We start from the raw sequence: 21531 nt of genomic DNA, 5'->3' as shown, positions 1-21531 counted from the left end.
AAACAGGCCGGGCCTATATGTGCCCCCCCCCACCTCCACCCCCCCGCCCCCTGCTAGTGACAGTGAAGCACATGGTTCAAAACTTAGGTTTTGGAGCTATTTGGCTTGGGTTCAAATGCCACTTCTGTTATGTCCTTTCTGTTGGCAAGGCTTTTCCTCTAGGAGCTCCTTCTCCTGCCTGCAGGGTGGGTTTACCTCCTTGGGTTGTCCTAAGGATTTGATGAAATCTCTCCCTGTGCGGCAGTCACTATTACTGCCTGGCTTTCTAGCATTTGCTCCCAGTGGCTTAAGCCCTAAGCCCCTGCCTTCCCCTCCCTTTTTAGTTTTCTTACTGTTCCCTGGACCAGCCATTCAGGGGATGTGGGACCTCCCAGTGGCACCATCATGCTAGCCTCGAACCGTTGATTCAGTGGGGGATGTTTTTAACGTAGGGTGTACGTTTTCTTGGGGGGTCTGCATTATCCCAAACAAAGCAGGGAGTGAGACCACCTGGAACCATGAGAGCCTTTTCATCCTGGCAACTCTATGAATTCATGAAATCCATATTACTGTCCTTGCAGGGCCACGAACCTGGTTCCACAGTCAGCAAGCAGTTCCTTGCCTGAGACCACAATGTTGTGTGCAGGCCCGGCAGTGTCATACCACCAGGGGGCGCTGCCTGGCTGGGCTCTCTTCCCACTTCTCAAGGAGGCAGAATCGGAAGCCCTAGGTTTGAAGCTCAGACTAGGGGGCTGTGGACAGGTAGACCTGCCTTTGAAGGTCTGCCACCTGGCAGGCTGGGAAAGGCAACAGGGACTCTTCACATCACTTAGGCCCATTACAGATTGCCCCCTAGTTCCCCTAAATGCCATTCCATCTTATGACTAAGAGGATAATGCCCAGATAACAAGCCGGGGCTCAGAGAGGTGAAGGGGCTGCTTGTGGAAGGCCACACAACTGGCAAGTGGCAAAGCAGATTCCTCCTAAGCTGCCTGATACCAACATCTGACCAGCAGGAGAGGCTGAAAGGTAAGGGGGAAGAAGCATGCCCTGGAGACTGGAGCCGGGTCTGCATCCCACTCTACCTCCACCCAGCACAGCTGACCATTCCCACCCACTCCCTTCCCCTCCTGAGACCCCATGGATGGGATCTCAGGGAGCACCCCCTCTTTTGGGGCAGTGGGTGAGGGGCTCAGGATAAGCATGAGAAGACCTCAATACTCAACCAAGACATGTGATTTTCCTGGCACATAGACTAGCCTTTTCAGGGACGATTTTCAGTTTTGCCAGGGACTTCCACCACCCACCCCCCTCGCCAAACACACACACAGCTATGGACACCCCAGCTTGCAACTGCACCCTAAGTCTGGGGCAGGTGCTGGGCTAGACGGAGCCTGGGCATCTGTGCTATGGAGTGAGACCACCTGGAGCCACAAGAGTGCTGAAGGCCACCATTCATTCTACTTTGTGCCCCATGCTACATGCAGCCTCATTTAACCCTCATGCCAGCCCTGTGAGGCACACTATTATCATCTCCATTTTACAGAGGGGAAACTGAGGTTCAGAGAGTACCTTAGCAGGTGGAGAGGAGGCTTGGCTTCCTCCCATCTCTGCCACTGACGGGCTGAATGCATGAGGAGTGGGCAGGCTGGGCTCTTGGCCTCTGCTTGGGATCTGGAGAATGTATAGGGCATGCGGGCTGGTTGTCTTTCAGCAAAGGTATCCTGGGCACCGACCCTGGGGACAGACAGGAAGGAAACAGCAGGCCTTTCAGGAGCTTACAAGCCTGGGAGCTCAGACAGGTCCCCACTGGAGAGTAAGTGGCAGCAATACCTATGAGTGAGCATGTGTAGAGGCCAGCAGGGGCCACAGGGGGCTCTGGTGATCAGCTAAGGCTTACAGGAGGGGGTAGGGAGCAGGGATGCAACTGTCACCAAACGGTGAGGAACAGCGTGCCCCGCAGAGGGGAGTGTGGGAGGTCTTTGAGCAAAGGCCGTGCATGAGGGTCTCCGGCCTTCAGGACATAAAGTGCAGGAAGACACTGTGTGTCCAGGGAAGGTGGGGCCTTGAGGAGCAAACGCACGATGATGCTGGAACCCATCTCAGTGGAAAAAATGAGGTTTTGCATTTACTATCATCAGCAAACTGCATGCCTCCTCCGTGTGTGTCCCTGTGGGGATGTGGATGTGTGCGTGTACGTTTGAAGCCCAACGTCTAAGTCCTTTTACATCCATGATCTCTTTTCACTTGCCCAACTACTCTGAGAGGTTGGCTGGACAGAAATATTCTCAAGGACAGATGAGAAAACAAGAACCCCCGTGGGATGAAATGTCTTGCCCAGGGTCATGGAGCTCAATGGTTGAAAAGCCACGACCCCTCTCGGGTTCCCAGTCCTAGCTCTATGCTCCTGCCCCGGAACCTTCTGCTCTGACCCCATCCTACCTCCCAGGATTCTGTATGCTACAGGCAGGCTTGGGACCCACTGGAGCAGTGACCTTTGCCACTGCGTTGGTAAGTATCATAGTTTGCAAAGTGGGGGGTGAAGGTCCCCCTATGGCATGCTCTGGTTCTCCCCTGGACTCTGGACAGTGTGTGAGCCCTGAATTTTCACAGGAAAACTGCCACCCAGTCTGGGGGTGGGAGTGCAGGGCTGAAACCACAAAGATGAAGATCCCAGTGGCTGCAGAGGCCAGAGCCCAAGGCCAGGTCAAGGGTCCATCTTCTCTTTCCAAACTGCTTTGAACAACCAACACTGTGTTAAGGAAGAGCCGCCACAGAAGGGTCCCTGGAGGAGTGAAGCCCTGTGCTGGCTCTTTAGGGCAGCCTTGGGATGTGGGTCTGGGAGGAGAGCCTGCTAGTTTGACCTCTTCTTTCCGGGATCTCCAGTGGAATGGCATAAAGAACTGAGGGCCTGGGGAGTTGTCTGGCCCAATAACAGCGGGCACTGCTCTGAGTGGTTTGCACATCCACGTTCAATGAAGCCTCATAAGCACTCGGGAGGAAGCCGTAGCCTTAGAGGCACAGAGAGGGTCAGTAACTTGCCCAAGGTCACTCAGTTTGTAAGTAACAGAGCTGAGTTTTGAGCCCAGAAAACTTGCCCCTCAGAGCTAGTCTGCCTCTTATGAATAATATTAACCGAAGCTACCATTTGACTACTATCTCCTTGGTGCCTGGTACTTAGTTCCTCGCAGTAAGGCAGTGACTTAGGCATTGATGTTCTCCACATTTCATAGATGAGCAGATTCCGGCTTGGCGGGTTGCTGGGCGTGAGGTAACTGCAGATTCTCACAGAAGCTAGGTCTGGTTAAATCTGAAGCTTGCACCCAATTCGGCTTTGGAAGGCCTGTTTGACATACTGTGTGACTATGGGAAAGCACACTCCTTTTCAGAGCCTCAGTTTCCCTACCACCTAAGCCTTCTGCCCCTGGCCTCCTTGCCCCAGTAAGTGGCAGACAGAGGTCGCGCTGCTGTGGGAGTGCGGGTCTCAGGACACTTCAGAGCCCTTCCCTCCCCCCATCGACCACCCCCCTCACCCTCACCCACTTCAGTAGAAACTGCTATTCCGTTTTTTTCCTCGCAGGGTTAGAATTAGGGTGGAGGGGTGGACTGTGAGGTGCTAGGTGCAGAAGTTCGATGCTGCATCCCCGAGAAGTCGAAGGGCAGGGTGGAGAAGGCCCAGCTCTGATTTGGGGAAGGGCCCCGAAACCACGTGCTCGGGCAGTTCTACGGAGAGCTGACCATCTTCTGGAACATAGCAGCGCTCCCAAGTGGAGGAGGCAGTGGGCAGGGAGAGCCCGAGGAGGCCGATTCTGGGCAGAAGGGGTGGGGGTGGGGGGAGGTAGAGAGGACGCGGACAAAGGAGGCGGCCGGCAGCCCAGCTGTTTTGAAAAATGCTTCCTGTTTCTTTAAAGGCGCTCGCGGCTCGGGCGGCCGGGCTGGGAGGCGGTGGCGGCGGGAGCTGCCTGCTCTCCGGGCGGCGGCGCTGACTGATCTCGCGAACTGGGCTTCTGTGTAAACTGAGGCTAAACAAACACAGATGGAGCGCAGCGGGCGTGCTCCAGAAATGCTGGCACTGCGGCCGCGACTTCAGAGGACACTCTGAGCGCTCCGGGAACGGATTGCCCGGCAGCTTCGCGGAGCCGGCGGCGCAGCTGCCCCGCACGCGGGGGAGAGAGGAGAGAGGGCGGGCGGGCGGGAGGGAGGGGGGTGAGAGCAGGGAAGAGCGCGAGCCTCCGAGGCGCCGAGAGCGACGGCCACCGGGCAGAGCCGGGCGCCGCGTGCAGAGCGAGCGCAGCGGGCGCGCGTCCCGGCAGCCCCACGCCTCTGCCTCGCGCGTTGCCCGCGCCATGAAGCACATCCCAGTTCTCGAGGACGGGCCGTGGAAGACCGTGTGCGTGAAGGAGCTGAACGGCCTCAAGAAGCTCAAGCGGAAAGGCAAGGAGCCGGCGCGGCGCGCGAATGGCTATAAAACTTTCCGATTGGACTTGGAAGTGCCCGAGCTAGGCGCCACTGCCACCAACGGGCTGCGGGACAGGACCCAGCGGCTGCAGCCGGTCCCGACCCCGGTGCCAGCCCCAGTGGCGCCGGCCGTTCCCTCAGGTGGAGGCCCGGACACTGCTGGGGAGCGCGGGGGCGCCCGGGCGCCAGAGGTCTTGGACGCGCGGAAACGCGGCTTCTCCCTGGGCGCTGTGGGTCCAGGACTCCCCACGCCGCCGCCGCCGCCTCCAGTACCCCAGGGCCAGGTACCTGGGGGTCCGGAGATACAGCCTTTCCGGGAACCTGGCCTGCGTCCCCGCATCTTGCTGTGCGCACCGCCTGCCCGCCCAATGCCTTCCGCGCCCCCTGCACCCCCGGAGACCTCAGTACGCCCTGCGCCCCCCTCGCGCCCCGGGGAAAGTTCCTACTCGTCAATTTCACACGTAATTTACAATAACCATCCGGATTCCTCCGCGTCGCCTAGGAAACGGCCAGGCGAAGCCACGGCCGCCTCCTCGGAGATCAAAGCCCTGCAGCAGACCCGGAGGCTCCTGGCGAACGCCCGGGAGCGGACGCGGGTGCACACCATCAGCGCAGCCTTCGAGGCGCTGCGGAAGCAGGTACCGGCTCGCAGCCGCACATTCTCCCTGCGCCCGGGGAAGAGTGCCCGAGTGGGTGGGTGAGTGCCCGGGGGACTTACGGAGGGTAGGGGTGTTTGTGAGGGGCAAGTTGTCCCCGCCCGGTGGGCCCCAGGACCCAGACAGGTTTGGGTCCTTCTGAAGTAGTGATCTTTGCTACAGCGTTGGTACGTTTCTTAGTTTGCAAAGTGGGGGGTGAAGGTCCCCCGGCCTAAGGCATGCTCTGGTCGTCCCCGCCCCGCCCCTCCTCGCGGGGTGACCCTGCCTGCGCGTCCAGACTTCAGCACTTGTAGTTAACTTTTATGACAGCGAGTATTTGTCTCCGCAGTTCCTTGGGAGCGGTGGGGAGTGGAAAGGGGGAATGTGGGAATCTGTCTCGGTCGGGGAAGGGGAGAAGACCTCTTTAGGCTTTTGAGATGGTCGGGGAAGATTGCCCGGGTGGATGGGTGAGTGCCCGGGAGGCCCAGAACGCTGAGAAGGGAGGTCCTGGGGTTGCCGGAATAGAAGGGTCCCGCATTCCCTCTTCAGCCCCTATCTCCCAGTAGGGATGCCCCTACGCTCAGGTTGCTTTTGTGCTCTGCACCCCTTGCCCTGGTGTCCATAATGCCGCGGGCTACAAGCCTGCTCCGTCTCCCCAGGGGCGGCCTCAAGAATTGGCTAGTGAGAGCCTTCCCAGGGGATCCCCTCCACCGCTGCTCTCCATTCTCCCGGTGAAGCAGGCAGTTCTGCTGAGGGACTGGTTAGTTGGGGGACCTTCAGAGCCTAGTTCTGGGGTAGGTCAGGGACTTCTCAGTTTGGGGATGGTGGGGGTTGCTCTCACCCCACAGTGTCTTCTGCGGTGGATGGGTGGGGAAGGGCAGTTTTACAATTCCACTTTTTAGACAAGATTACCCTCTGATTCTAGGCTTCTCATTTTCTTAGAGAGAAGGGAGATCTAAGAAGAGGTGTTTAGTACCCCCTGCTCCCACCTGCACAGGGAATGGAGAAGGGCAGGGGTGGATGGTTTGAGTAGCCAGGTGTTTTTTTCTTGCTCAGCAGCTGACTTCCTGTGTGACTCCAGGGAAGTTACTCAATCTCTCTGGGCAACAAAACAGTTCAGAAAACATGATCTTCTTTTTGGACCACACTCTGCTCTTCCTTCTGTTTTTGGGGCGGGCAGTGGTGCCTGTGCCCATCCATGGGAAGGGAATTGAACTGCTGGGGGGAAAAGCCCCATGACTATTGAGCCAAAGTGTCATGCACGGATTTGGGTAAGATGTTTGCTCAGTGAATTGGGGTGGAGGGGTCAAGTAGCTGACACAGACCAGGCTGAGCCACATGCCAGTTGGGACCCTGGGCAGTGGGCCCAGGGGAGCATGCAGTCCTGCCGTTAGTCAGTAGCCTGCATCTGAATGACTCAGGAGGGCGGCAGCCTAGAGTCCTGAAACCCACCTCTCAGGACAGAAGGACGACAGAAGGCCGTCCACCTGCTCACCTTGCTTCCCAGACTGGGGAGGCCGCATGCCCAGAGCAGCACAGCTGGTGGGTAGCAGGGCAGGGCTGGCACTTAGGTCCTTTGACTGCCAGTTCAGGGCCCTTTCTGTCCCGCTGGTCTCCTCTTTCAGAGTGAAGAAACTATTTTAGAGGTGGCGAGACGGAGGTTCAGAGAGCTTATGCCAGGTGATGGAAGCCTCGCAGGTTTTGCTCTGCACACCTCCTTGGCATGCCATTCACTGGACTCAAGTGTGCTGGTGCCTCCTTGGCATGGTGCAGCCGCAGCCTGCATAGTTTGTGCCACTGTCATTGCAGAGCCTGACTTTGAATCGGTGTCAGTGAGTCACTCCAGTGCCCAGGCTCTTGACAGCTCTGCTTCTCAGTCTGTTGAATGCCCGAGAGCTGTCCACCCTCAGCACAAGAAAGCCATCCTGTTTTGTCCATCCCACTCAACCAGGAAGGGAGCACGGGGGACTGGCTGCTTAGCCATAGCGGTGCAGATGGGGGCCAGGCCCTCTGGTCTGGGAGGTGCGTGACAACGAGGCCAAGATGGTGGGTGTGCGGGGCAGATGGTCAGGCCTCAGCACATGCCACCAGCCCAGCTGCATAGAGCCCTCCCCGCGCCTCATGTGAAGGCCATGTGTGCACAGCTGGGCCTGGCCCATGTGCAGGGCTGCTCCAGGGCCAGGTGGGAGGGGCTCAAAGGGGAAGCTTGGCCTTGCTGGGTGGGTGAGAGGAGGGGCAGAATCTGCTGGCTCACAGACTGTGCTTACCCTTGGGGCATCTGGCATGTATGCAGATTGCTTGTGCCCCCTGAAAGTAGGAAGGCCCTCAGCCTTGGCGGAGGAATGGCAGGCAGAGGCCTAAGGCATCAGTGACGGGCCCTCAGGACTTGCTGAGGTGCCTCTTCATGAAGGAGGTGCCACGTAGGTGGGGCCTGGGTCCCCTCCTCTGCTGCCCCTGGAGTCTCCCGGTGTATCCTCACCAAGGGGGCTCAGGGTGGCCCAGGATGGGCTATGGGGATGGTACCCTCACCCCTGCACCTCTCAGCGTCAGACCCCTCCAGCCATGTCCACAGTCACCAGGGCGGCAGCTTCGGAGCCTCATTGCATTGGGCCTGTGGTTGGGCATCTGCGGTGCTACCTCGCCATGCTGCAGACAAGGACACTTACAGAGAGGTTAAGCAATGATGGGATTTGTACCTGGGCCTATCTGGCCCTGGGGCCATGACTTAATTACTAAGACTCAAATGCTCAGGGTCTAGCCTTGTTGCTGTGCAAAAAGTTGGGATTTTAAAGGACCTTTTTCAGTAGAACTTGACAGGCACCTAGCTCTGTATAGAGGGGCTTTGTGTCAGGAAGTCTGCACTCAACTGACACAGTAATTTCAAATGAAATCAACTGCTAAGCTGTGTTCTGTGCGCGATGTTGGAGTTCTGTAGGGTCAGCAGTCTTGGTGGGCTTCCAGGAGGGGGTCTTGGGCTGGGTGAAGGGTGGGCAGGAGCTGGCACAGAGGCCAGAGGGCTCCCAGGCCCCTCCTGAATTGGGTAGGTTCTCAGCTTGACTTCTCTGTGGCACCGCCCGCCTTTGCCCACAGCGATTCCATTCTGAGGTCGCAGGTATTCCGGTGCCCCTTTTATCGGTGAGGAAACGGAGGTCCCCTGAGGTTATGGACCTGCCTAAGGTCATGTGGGTGGCCAGGGGTAGAGCCAGGTCCTCAGGCGCCCAGGCCAGTGCCCTTTTCACTTTCTTCTGCTTCCTGGAGCCTGGAGAGGGTCCAGCTTGGGGTGGGTGGGTGGAATGTTCTGAGGGCATATGGGACCTCATGAAAACCCCAAATTTGCTCCTCTGAAGCTGAAAAGTTACTGTGGAGTGAGCACAAGGCAGTCCCTTTACTTTCCCGGAAGTTGGGCAGTCTCGGGAGTTGGAGCCAAGCCACCCTGCTGCCTCCTTTGTCCTGTGTCCTCTGGCCAGAATGGGCAGACCACTGCACTGGGGCTCTCTGCAGGCGGCAGGGTTGCTGGGCTCTGGACTCACTGTGGATGCTCAAAGGATGGGGTCCCATGGGATCAGCCCAGAACTCTCCATCTGCAGCTTGGAAGGGTGACCTGCCCACCTCCCCACCTTATGCTGTGCCCATCCAAATCTCCAAGCAGGTCCTTCTGGCTCATTGGAAAAAGCTCAGCTAAAGTGGGAGTTTAAAACCCAAAAAGTCTCCCACCGCTAAGGGTCCTCCACTACCCAATGCTCCTGTAAAGTGGAAGTGATGCTTTCTATCTCTTGGGGTTGTTTTAAGATGAACGTAGGCATTGTGTTCATGATCCTCAGCTCTCTGCCTGCCTTAGTAGAACACAATAAACAGCAAGGGGTGGCCTGGTCCAAGGGGGCATGGAGGGTAGGCAGAAGTTTGCTAGCCCCCCTCTACAGATTAGGAAACTGAGGCACTTGCTCTGAGTCACACTGCTGGTAAGTGCCTGGGATTCAAAACAGCTCTTCCTCTCAACCTTGACCTCCCAGAACTAGAACCCGCCATTGTTCTCACTCTGCAGTCATTGCCCAGGCTGGGGCACCTCCAAGCTGGGCTGTCAGGACCCAGGTGCTTCATCCTGCAGATCAGGCACCAGGAGGATCTGGAATTAGCCAGGTCAGCTGAGGAGCACCTCCCCCCATGGGGGGAGGGGGTGGAGGAGGAATGATGTGGCCAGAAGTTGCCTTTGGTGTCCCATATATGGCCACCTCTGGTGGTGGGAGCTGGGAGAGCCCAGTGGCCATGTGCCTTCCTTGGGCACCAGACAAATGTGTGGTTCCAACCAGGTCTTAGCCGTGTGACCTGGGGCTCAATGTCACCTCTCTGCTTCCTTAAGTGCAGATGGGATAATAATCTTTTTTTTGGGGGGGGGGGGAGGAGGCTTTATTTGTTTATTTTTAAAGTTTTGTTTTTTGTTAATCCTCACCTGAGGATATTTTTCCATTGATTTTTAGAGAGGGTGAGGGGAGACAGAGAGAGAGAAACATTGGCACATTGATTGATTGTCTCCTGCATGTACTGGGGATGGAGCCTGCAACTGAGGTATGTGCCCTTGACTGGAATCGAACCTGCAACCCTTCAGTCCATGGGCCAACACTCTATCCACGGAGCCAGACCAGCTCGGGCTGGGAGAAAGGTTTTAAGTGGGATAAAACTCCTTATCAATAGCTACCTGAGTGCCAGCTATGCAACCAGAGCTCAATAGGTAGTTTTCTTGTTGGACATGGACTTTGACAGAAGCAGTGGGACAGAGTAGCAAATCTGAGACAAACCTGGCCCAGAACTTGGCACAGGAGCCCCTAGGTCGGCCTTGACCTTATCTGCTGCTCTGTATTCGCGCAGTCACCCTGGATCCCATGTGCAGAGCCCTCCTGAGATCCCTGCTCCCAACTGGCAGGGCAGCCAGCTGTTCAAGGGCCAAGGCTCACAGAGCTGAATCACTCCCAGCATGGCCTCTGATGGAAACAGCGTGAGGGCCTGTGTCACAGACCTGTCCAGGGCCGCCGGGGTAGGCACGCCCTCCCTGGGGTGCCTGCCCTGTCTCAGGACTCTCAGGCACCTTTCTGTCCCACAGACCTGTTTATTTGTTCATGTTGATAAAGCAGGATTCTCTGGCCTCTGGTTGGGAACAGGCAAAGTGCATTGTTCTGCCGGCTTTTCTTGGATGGGTTTGGAGCTGCGGCCAGGCTGGGAGTGGGAGGTAGGAAGGGGAAATGCATGGGAGTTGGCGCTCTCTCTGTCACCTCCCTGCCCCTCCCCGGGTTTCCTAGGCTGGTGAGGGGCGACTCCTTGGCTGCTGGAGCCTTTTAAAAGGTGACAGCGAACCTTGCTTCTGGTGTGGGTGCGTCTCAAGAACCCCAGGGGTTAGGGGACAAGCAGGTGCTGTGTCCTGGCTGCAGGTCTCCTGCCTCTCACCCCCTCTGGAGCCTCTCTTTGGAGACTGTGCTGTTCCGCTGAGCTGTATCAGGCCCTCCTCTGGGCAGTGCATATGCCATCTCATTGACTCCCTACCACGCTGTGAGGTCAGTCCTGCTAGCAATGTGACGAGGTCACCAGAGCTCAGAGAGATTCTGCCACTCGCCCAGGGCCTCATAGCAAGGAAGAGCTAGAGCCAGGAGTTGAACCAGGTGACCAAGAGGTCTGTGTGCTTAAGCTCTAGGCCTAACAGCTAAATCCTCATCGTCAGCATGAGGAAAGGTTTTGGACCCCAGTTCTATACATTCTGGAGTCATCTGGTGAATATGGAGGGAGCTCATTGATTTTTCTCATTCAATAAACCCTTTCAGGTGCCTGTTGTGGGCAGGACCTGCTCTGGGCTCTGCAGACAGGGGCTTCCCCACCACTTACAGGGAGACTGATCATTAAATGAGGAGGAGTGAAGGACAGATGGGGTGCTATTAGAGCACTATCAAGGGCAGGCGCACCCCCTCCCCACCTTACCGTCAGCCTCATGGTTGGGGCGGGGGCGGGGGGAAGCAGTCAGAGAAAGCTCCTGGACAAAGTGAGGTTTAAAGTGAGATCAAAGTGGATGTTACGTTTAGGGTCCCCTTCTGAGGTGCCCATCTTGTTCATACTTTATCCCCAGGACCTAGAACAAGGTCTCTCACTAAAGCACTGCTGACATTTGGGCCGGGTAGCTCCTTGCTGTGGGGGCATCGTAGGACCCTGTGCATGGTAGGATGATTAGCCTCTACCCACAACAGGCCAGTAGCAAACCCCCTTGCTCCCCGGTAGTGACAATCAAGAATGTTTGCAGGCATTGCTCACTGTCCCCCAAGGGACACAACTGTCCCCGGCAGAGATCCACTGACCTAGAACAGTAGCTGGCATGGGTGTGTGTGTGCTCACTAAATACTTGTTGAATGGACGTGCCATGGGGGCCCCTCTCTGTGGGATGAGGGTATCGGGACCAGATACCAGGGGCAGATAGATCTGCTGCATATAGATCCTGGAGCCCAGAGAGGGGAGGAAACCTGGAGCCTTGGTGGCTGGGCGAGCACGGGGGCTGTCTAGGTGAAGGGTGCCTCTTGGCAGCGGTGGCTCTGATGATGTGCCCTGTCCGGGCGACTCGTGGTGACCTTCCCACATTACAACACAGACCTTGCTGCAGGCCTCATAGGTGTCTGCTCACGCAGCCCAAACGCTGGTGACAGTGTCAAAAAATTAGAGGCTCCATGTCTTCACCTGGTACACATCCCGCTGCCATTAGTGAGTATCTGGTTGGTGACGAGTCATTGACAAATGTGCCAAGTCTGGTTGGGCTGTAAGTATTTATTATGCACGTGTTGTATGCCCAGCAGCATCTCAGGTTCAGAGGGCACAGAGAAAAGGAGAAAAGAAAAAGAAAGCCCACCATGTGTGTGCCCTCCTTGCTGAGCACTGTCTGTCACGTTTCCTTCTCGTAGGTTCCCAGAGTCCCTAACTCTGTTTTGAAGGTAGGAATCACATTATTCATTGTCAACCTCAAGTGCCTAGCAAAGCCAGCCTCACTGAATGAATGAATGAATGAATGAATGAATAGAAGGACTATCAGAGCTGATAAGAAATGTCCGTTCTCTCGGAGAGATCCCTCTCGGGGAGGTTGGGACAGAGCTCTGTCGTGGTGGGAACACACGGTGCTTCACTCAGACCGGCTCTTGGGCATGAGCTGAGCCTCAGTTTCTTGTGTACACTTCCCCGAGTTAGTGAGTGGATGAGCTGAGATGTGTGTGCGGGTGCTTAGAACAGAGACTAAAACCCGGGTCGAGGGCTTAGACAGGCCGTTCCTCTCAGGTGGTGCAGATGTTACTGTGAGCAGCCCCATGCCTGCCTGGCCAGCTGCCCCATGGGGTCATGCTCTGCAGAGGCCTCGGCAGCTCCTCCTATCGCCTTCTCGCCCACCAGGTGCCGTGTTACTCATACGGGCAGAAGCTATCCAAACTGGCCATCCTGAGGATCGCCTGTAACTACATCCTGTCCCTGGCCCGTCTGGCTGACCTCGACTACAGCGCCGACCGCAGCAACCTCAGCTTCTCCGAGTGTGTGCAGCGCTGCACCCGCACCCTGCAGGCCGAGGGACGTGCCAAGAAGCGCAAGGTATGTGCCACCGCTCGGGCAGCAGCCTCTGGGAGAGGCCAGGGGCGGGGGAACAGGAGCTTGGGGTGCCCACACTTCCTAAGGGCCAGTGAGATCTGCCTCTGGGAGCTTTGCTGAGGTCGCCCCAGCTTCAGAGCTCCTCACAGCCCTGGGATTAGCACGTGACTGGCATTAGCATGTGACTCCACTCCTGGTAATGGGCTGCTGGGGACCTTGGACAGCCACCCCGGGCCTCTGGGCCTGCGTCTGCTTATCACCGAATGAGGGCGATTTGTCTCTGAAGCCCTTTTCAGCCTCTGTGCTCTGGTGCTGATTCCCCATGTGGGCCCTGATGGAAGTTGCATCAGGATGGGATCCCCTGAGCAGAGGAGAGCCCGGAGAACCCTTGGGCATGTTTTGGGAAACGGACTTGGCCTGTGGGTTATCTGAGGCTGTGCATGAAGGTAGATAATATTCATTCACTCTCTCACTCATTCATTCTGGAGGGATTTGCTGAGCCCCAGTCTGAGTATGCTGGGCAGGACCATAAAGATGATAAACAGATGGTTCCAGTCCCTACGCACCTCACAGGATGGTTAGACCCTCCGGCCGGTAGAGAAGGGCAGGGCAGTGTGGTGAGGGCCTGTGCTGGCGGCTGTGGAAGGCCAGGTGGAGGAGGGACAGGTACCTCTCCTGCCCAAGGGAGTTTGAAAGGGCATCTTAGTGTAAGTGGTGTTGAGCTGGGACCAGCAGGACAACCAGGAGGCTACCAGGCAGATGAGGCAGAGGGAACAGCCTGCACAAAGCCTGGTGTTCGGTGAAATCTGTGCTGGAGGAAAGGTGTTGGGCATAACTGGTTCCCAGATGGCCTGTGCTTCTAGCATTTCCAGTTGGGGGCCAGGGCCAGGCAGTGCCAAGCAAGGTTTATGGAAACCCTCCGGACTCTGTTCCCACGAGGCTAGAGGGAGAGTCTACATCCGTGAGGAGGGCGGTTGGCTCCCTTGGGCCTTCAGACATGGGGAGGGTGGGGAGCTGTAACTGACACCCTCCATGGTTCCTTCATTCCTGGCCTGCCCTCCCCCTATCCCTGACCATCACTCCCCCTCCACATTCCCAGCCGGTCCTCCCTGGGGGTTCTCCAGGTTTCCCAGAGGGCCCTGGGGCCCATAGCTGGGGGCCCTCCATGGACTCTCCTGCCTACACGGGGAGGGTCACGGCATGTCCTCGCAGCCAGCCGTGCTGCTGTGATAATTGCACATTGCATTCCTGGGAGTGATTAACATGGACCAATTAGATGAAATCTTCATCAAGTGGGTGAGAGAGGAAGTGCCAGTGGCTAGGCTGCTCCCAGGCCGCTTCCCCCTGGAAAGGGACACGCGTAAATTAAGGGCGTGATGGATGGCTCCATGCAGCGCCCTTGACAAAGGAGGTTTGTAAACTGTCTGTGAACTTCCCCTGGCACTCGCCAGTCTGGAGGACTGGATGGACAAAGTGGGCAGGCATCTTTTCTCCATCTCTGCTCCTGTTCCCCACCCTCCACCCCCAATTCCTCCCCTCACAGCCCCTCCCTTCCCTGTTCCTAAATTGGAGCAGTGTCCTGGGCTGGGGAGGAGGCCAACGCTGGAAGGTGAGGAAAGAAGGGAGAGTGGGGTGAAGATGCCCAGGGGAGAAGAGCTTTTGGTTTCCCCTGAAATCACCTCAAATCTAAGCCACATGAAAGACCATCGGGTCCAGCCTCCCCATTGTCCAGATTGGGAGACTGAGGTGGAAGATTGTGGTTAAGAGCATCCTACTTCAAAGTCCTGGCTTGCCACCTGCCAGCTGTGTCATCTTAGACCCATTTCCTCACCTCTTTGAGCCTCAGTTTTCTTGTTGATAAACGGACAGTGATGATAAATCATCAGTGATTTCTAAGGTCCTTTCTGGTCTGACTCTCCAAGAAGAGATCGTGCCTCACCTCTGAAGGGCACTGAGCAGCGTGCAATCTGCATCACCCTCCCACCAGGCAGTCTGTCCTGGGGCTGCTGTCTCCCAAGTGCTGGGTCTGGGCAGACACCACTGCCAAGAGGACTTAGATGGGAGGACAGGACAGGGTCCCGGCGCTGTGGGACCTCCTAGGGCTTCTCAGGCCCAGCATTCTGTCCCAGCAGGTTGGGGGCTCACAGGACTACCCCACTCCTGCTGTGCCTTCCTGTGTCTCTGTCACATGCAGATGTGTGAGTTTCGAGGTGTCCTCAGGGGTGGTCTCCAGTGACCTGCCCAGTGGACCTGAGTGGCTGGAGTAAGCCTCTGTAACCAAACCAAGGGGTATGGTGTCTCTGGAGAGTCACTCATTCATTCATTCATTCATTCATTCAATGTTTATTGAGCACCTACAACAAGTTGCACACTGGGGCATTCTATGCTGAGCACATGGGCACTGTGATGGGCAGAGCGGGCTTTACCTTCCATAGTCCCTGTAGACAGAGGGTATGGATTTGGGGCTCAGATCAAGCCCCTGTTCCTCCCTCCCCTGCAGCCACTGAGGGTTTGGACATGGGAAGGAGCCTGGCTTACATCCTCATGAGGGAGAACGAAAGCAAAGATAGGAAGAAACTAGAAGACGTGTCGATGTAAGTGATGGGCTCAAACAAAGTCCTGGATAAATGGCAGCCGGGATGGTGATGATCTCTGAGGCAGTTGGTGAAGACTTGAGCTGTTCCACTTGAGGACGCTCCCTCATAGCTACTGTGCCCGAAAGGCTGGGCCATCCTTTCCAGGTTGCCTCCGGGAGTGGTTATGCTCAGGTCCTCTGCAATCCCTTGCAATTCTGACGCGCGCGTTGCTGTCCCTCCAGTCATGTGTTAAGAATGGGATTTAAAGTGAACCCGGCTCGCCCCCAAGCCATAGGCGCATCCTTTTACTCATCCCAGACCTTTCCTACTGGGGTGGGGGACCGCATCCCTTGGTTGGTGAGTCTTCCATCTTTAGTCCTCACAGGATGTGCTTTTGGGGGTTCAGAACCCTGTTTGGAAGCCCCAGTAGTGCAGAGGCCCATGTCAGAGGCCGCCCAGTAGAGAGACAGGCGGGAGGAGTTGAAAGGCCCTGGAGAGCTCCGTTCTGACTCTGGCTGCAGCCAGAGATAATGCACTTTAAGCACCTGGCTCTGGGCCATATTTCTGCAGCTCCTGTTTTTAAAGCAGCAACTCCTGGGAGCTGAGGAGGAGGAGAAGCAGGAGGAGGAGGAGGAGGAGAGGAGAAGGAGGAGGAAGAGCAAGAGGAGGAGGAAGAGGAGGGGAGGAGGAGGAGGAAGAGCAAGAGGAGGAGGAAGAGGAGGAGAGGAGGAGGAGGAAGAGTAGCAGGGGGAGGAGGGAAAAGGAGGAGGAGGAAGGGGGGAAGGAGGAGGAGAAGAAGGAGGAGGAGGAGGAGGAAGAGAAGGAGGGGGGAGGGGAGAGGTAGTGAGGGGAAGGAGGAGGAGGAGACAGAGAGGAGGGGTCCTGGCCTGTGTGACTTAGTTGGCCGGAGCATTATCCCATGCACCAGAAGGTGGTGGGTTCAATTCCTGGTCAGAGCACATACCCAGGTTTCGCGTTTGATCCTGGGTCCAGGAGCCTGGGGGAGGCAACCTATTGATGCTTCTTTCTCACATTGATGTTTCTCTTTCTCTATCTCCCTCAGTCTCTCCCAACAATCCAGGGCACCCCTTCCAGCGATGTTAAGCCACTGAGTATTAACAACAACGACAGCTACTAGCATGGATGGCATAGTTTAGGCCAGTAAGTTCCTGCACTCAAGTTGCTCTCAGGCCCCGGGTTGGAGATGGGGAGAGAGAAGAGGAATCCCAATGCCTTGAATTAAGGACTTGGGCAGAGGCCTGGACAGTGATTAGGGTCCCCGGGCCATGTGACTGTAGCCGGCACCGTTGGGGAAGGCTGGCTCTGTGGGGCCTGAGGATGCTCCTCACGCTGTGGGCGACCCGGAGCCGGGGAGGCCTGATGCCGGGCAGCTCCCGCTGCTCCTGCTACTCCTGCCTTCCTCTTCCTGCTGACCTTTGGGCTGGGGAGGCCTTTCATGCTGGGGGCAAGTGTGAGAGTGGCCTGGCTCCTCTTCGGAAGAATGTCTCGGGTGCCGACGTCTGTAGCTTCAGGCCTGAGATCAAGCTGAGGTGGCAGGTTGGTGTGGGGCTGGGGGTCCGTGGGATCCAAGTGTTCCGAAGGGCTGCTTACTGTCTGGGTGGCTGAGCCCAGCCCTCCAGAGGACTGTTCCCGAGACCCTGAGTGTGCGAGCAGAGTCTCCAGAGCACCCACCCCATCCGTGTGCAGGGCCTCTTGTGCCCCCAGAGCGCCCCTGTCCTGGCCCCGTCCCTACCTGCCGTGTACATAGTCACCTCATTAGGGCCTCAGTCTCCCCTTCAGTCAGGTGAGTTGTTGCTGGAAGTGATGTCTAAGGCCCTTTCCAGGTAGACTTCTGAGCTGAAGTCTCCGCAGCCCCTTTTGCTGTCTACATGATGAAATGTGTTACTCACTTGCCCCTCTGCCCGTCACAGGACAGCAAAGTCCCCCACAGAGACTGTGGAGACCCCAGTGCCACGCGCCCCAGAACACTGAGCTCACCTGATGCTCTCAGAACCTGGGTTCCATGCCAGGCGTGGTGCTTACTGCTTCCGACACTCCTCTCATTGACTCCTCCTGCCAGCCCTGCAACCTAGGCGCTGGCGTGCCCACCGCACAGAGAATGAAAGCCGGGTGCGGGGCCCCAGGAGCTGGCCCAGGGTCACCCAGCCAGTGAGAGAGGTGTCCGGGCTCTCGCCGCTTCCTGGCCTGCCCGCCCCAATGGAAGTGCGCTGGGTGAGAGGAGGTTGTGTTTCCAAGTCCGCCGGCCAAGTTATTGAGTTAAATACCATTTGCTTTCAAAGCCCACAGAGTCCATCTATGCTGGGAAAACGGGGGGTGGGTGGGAAATCACCATCAAATTTCCTTCTTGTCATAAAAATGGATGCAGTTTATTTTTTCTGGCATTCCAATTACATAGACGTTTGTCACCAGCTGTTTGTTCTAACACGGAGTGTTCTCTCAGCTGCTGTTTCTCCTCTCAATTTGACACCGTTAGCCCACAAGCCTGGCAGGAACTGGCTGGAGGGATCACTGGCTGGGGAGCCTCCCAGGTGAGCTCAGAGCCGCTTCCCGCTGCCCTCAGATGTTCCCTGGGTGGTCCCAAGGTGGGGGCAGAGGCTGGGGGCGCTGCTTTCCTCTCCCCCTTCACGTTGTTTTCACCCCCCTCCTCCTTTTACAAATTGCTTCCCTCCTGACATGGACTCACAGATCCCTAACATGCTGTGTATGAATGAAAACATGGGGTCTCGGGTATCTATAATAATAAAAGTGTAATATGCTAATTAGACCGGATGTCCTTCCGGACACCCTTCCGGACGACCTTCTGGATTAAGCTGGGGCTGCGAGGGCTGAGGCAGCCGCCATGGCTGGCGGGGCCGAGGAAGAGGCAGCCGGGGGCCAAGCCCCTTGCACAAATTTCGTGCATCGGGCCTCTAGTAGTGAATAAGAACTAACCATCAGGGGACATGGGAGGCCCCCTTTAAGGCTCTAACTGATCAGCCTTTGGAATGCAGACTCATCAGAGAGCCCTTGGGAGGCCCTCTTTGAGCCAGGGCGCCCCTCTGGAAGCCCCCGCAGAGGCTGTTCCCTCCCTCCTGGAACCTGGAGGAAGATGTCTGTGTAGATGGAGGTCAGGTCGAGAGAACACTGCAGTTCTTTTCAGTTCCCTGTGATGCTGTCATTTAACATGAAGGCACACAACGGGGAGACCCTTGCTAAGACCATGAAGTAGGTGAAGTGTAGAGTTTTGGGGCTGGAGACCTGCATTTGAGTCCTGATCTTGGCACTCACTTCCTAGCTGTGCGTCCTTGGGCATGTTACCTAACCTCTCTGACCCCCATTCTCTCACCCCTAAAGTGAGAGCCTACGTGCTTTCTATGCCGCCTTGCTGGAAGGATTAAACAAGATCCCTCCCTTAAGAGAAAGGGCTGGCATTTTCTGTGAGTGCCAGAAAGGAAATCTCATGAATTTACAGCTACAAGATAACATTATGTGGAACCCCAGGGAGGAACATCTCAGAAAAGGGCAGTCCCCAGGGCTGGATGAGTGACTGACCAGCCAAAATGCAGGTGAGGGCAAGCAGTTCTGAGTGGGTGTTCTTCCCTCTTTAGCACTTTAGGCTAAACTCCTGCTCCTGCACCTTAAAGGGGGGCAAGTGTGCAGCCAAACCAGAGATCCCTCGGCTTCTGAAGTTCACGGACTCACAGCAAAAGAACATGCATGGACTTGGTTTCATGCAGAAATAATGCTAATAGGCAGATTACCACCACCAATCACACTGACTGTGTGGTAAGGACCCACGGTGCCAGGCACCTCGCATACATTATCTCTGTGGTACCCCATAGCACGGGGGGAAACTGAGGCCGAGAGAAAGGCTCTTACCCAAGGCCATGTGGCTAGAAGTGGTGGAGCTGTTACAAGTCTGTCTCTTGGCTCCAAAGCCCGAGCTCTTCAACTCCTGAGGCCTGTCCGGCCCTGAAGCTGACACACAGCCCCGCAGGGTGGCCTGCGCCCAGGTGGCGCCCAGCAAAGGCCGGGTGCGGGGCCTTGCCAGAGCAGCAGTCTTATGTAAGCAGCCAGGCTGCAGCACGTGGAGGCTTCATTAAGCTGCGGGGAGCCAATACCCCACTGGTGGTGGCGCTGGGGGTGGTACGGGGTGGGGTGGGCCGGGGGTGTCACTGGCCCTGCGCTGTGCCGCCAGCGAGGCCTGACACCGGGTTAAGCCGCCTGGCGGCCTCTGGCTGCAGCTGGGAGCGCGCCTGGTTCCCATTCGGCCCTGTGGTTTTGATTAGCTGTTCTGCGAGGCGGGCCTGGTGGTGAGTCCATGGGAGCTCCGCTGGAACAGAGGGTCCCCCGCCCGCCGCCGCTGCGGCCCCCCCTCCTGGCAGCCCCAGACTCCAGATGTTCCGAGCTCTCGCTGGGAAGGCCTGCTGGCGCCACGGAGGGCAGAGGGCAGGGAAAGCACGCGAGCTGGAAGCCCAAGCACTCAGTCACCGCAGGCCTTGGCAGCCCGCCCAGCCCTCTGCTGGCACATTCCCCAGCTCTCCCCTGGCCATCTGTTCCCAAAACACCCTTTCAGAGCCTCATCATCACTCAGGATACAACAGCGTGAGCAGCTGGTTTGGAGGCAGCGGGAGAACCGTGCAAAAGGTCCTTTGTGAGAGAGGAAACTCGCTTATGAATAACAGGGCTGGACGCCGTAAAAGTTGGCGGCTGGAACTCTTGTTTCTCAGGCGCCGCTGTTTTCTCTGGACTTTTTATCTCTGGTTTTTATTTTGTTCCCCCGTGTTTTCTTTTAATGTTGTTTCTTCCTCTTCTTACACCACTGTGACTTTCCTTCTCCCCCCGAGGTGCCCGAAGGCCACCTAATTAGTTACCCTGGGTGCTGCTGAACTTTTTTTCTTCTTCTTCTCAAAGCTGTTAAAATCGGGGATGGTTGGAAGTGACTGTTTTTATAAAACCTCAGCTTGAGGGGACAGGAGAGAAAGAGGTGCCTGGGAGGACACAGCATGGGCAGGGCCCAGGCCATCAACGTGTTCAGCAGAAAGTGAGCCCAGCCGTACACTGAACACACAAATGTGAACAGCGTCCGTGTGGAGGGAGGGTGGGGGCAGAGACAGCAGGGAGACCCCCATCAGCTCATCAGAGAGAACACGGGGTGCGTTGGGAGAACAGCGGTATTAATACACACCCCAGGTCCTGGGTCGCCCAGCTGATTGCAGAATGACTTGGAACCTTTTTAAAGAACTGGCTGCCACCACTGCCAAAACTTCTGGGAGATGTTTGCCTGGGATCTGGGCACCTCCTGGGAGCGGTCACCGGTAGCCTGTTGGGGGCCCATGGGGTGCTGTGGCTGTGCTGGCAGCTGGGAGGCCAGCAGTGGGGAGGAAAGGAGAGGCCAAGGCCTGGCCACCTTCCTCGCCCCCTAGGTCCTGGAGGAGGAGCTGAGCGGCAGGCCTGGCTGCCAGGTGGAGGTGAGGAGGCACCTCCCAGGTGTCAGATGGAGGTGATGTGAGGGGGTGGCGGGGGGGGGGGGGGGCGCACAGGTCAGGACCAGGGGACTGGAGGTTTCCCCTTTACTTTCTCAAGTCCCTGTACCCCTTTCACATTGCCTGCCTCCCCCCTACCCCCACAGTTGCATCAGACCCAGAAGCTCCGGCAGCCCCCGACCCCGGCAGTGGAAAAAGCCTGTCATCCATGCTGCTGTGGGTGGCCAGGTTTTCACAAGCAAAAATTCTGGGCTTTGCAGGGTATTTGTGCATTTCATCTACACTGTATTCAGGCCCCGGACTTCATTCTTCTTGCAGTCCTCTCTGCTCTCCTCCAGTTTCAGTTGGAGAGATGGCAGCTCCAGCAGGACCCAATATTTATGTTTATGGCAGTTTCAGGGCCATTAATCTGAAGGGCTCAGTGCAGGCCGATGAGACCCCCCCTCCCCACTGTGGCCTCGCTGGGCAGGTGTCTGGGTCCGGACTCTGAAGCGAGCCTCGGCTGTGTGACTGGGTGGCCTTGCTCCAGGGTGTTATCTGGGAGGTGCCCACCCAGCCTCCCAGATCGCTAGAGGGATCCATGGCACAAAAAGAATGTGAAATTATTTTGTGAACTCCACCCTCCCTCCCATGTCTCCTGCCTGAGAAGCTGTTCTTGGTGGGGCCCCCGGTGAGGAAGACCTAGGGACCTCTTCGAGGTCCGTTATTCATTGCTGGCCCAGGCCCCTGGCGATGATGTGGCATTGGCCCTGTGACCAGAAATTGCTTCTAGATCAGTGGTTCCCAGCATGGGGCAACGCCCCA

General features: G+C 56.9%; 1 protein-coding gene across 1 annotated transcript in view; it reads left to right on the top strand.

The window, feature by feature from the left end:
* The first annotated feature begins 4219 nt into the window (after positions 1 to 4219).
* ATOH8 (atonal bHLH transcription factor 8) overlaps positions 4220 to 21531 on the top strand; it is a 32779-nt gene continuing 15467 nt past the window's right edge. The window contains exons 1-2 of the mRNA XM_080683915.1: positions 4220 to 5075; positions 12477 to 12668. Of these exons, the coding sequence (XP_080540041.1) occupies positions 4326 to 5075; positions 12477 to 12668 (942 nt within the window). The 5' untranslated portion in view covers positions 4220 to 4325. The remainder of the gene's footprint in view (positions 5076 to 12476; positions 12669 to 21531) is intronic.

The sequence above is a fragment of the Plecotus auritus genome, assembly GCF_963455305.1.
Source record: "Plecotus auritus genome assembly, chromosome: 8".
Classification (NCBI taxonomy): Eukaryota; Metazoa; Chordata; class Mammalia; order Chiroptera; family Vespertilionidae; genus Plecotus; species Plecotus auritus.
The sequence above is the reverse complement of the archived record's forward strand: the minus strand, read 5'-3'. Positions and strand labels throughout refer to the sequence as shown.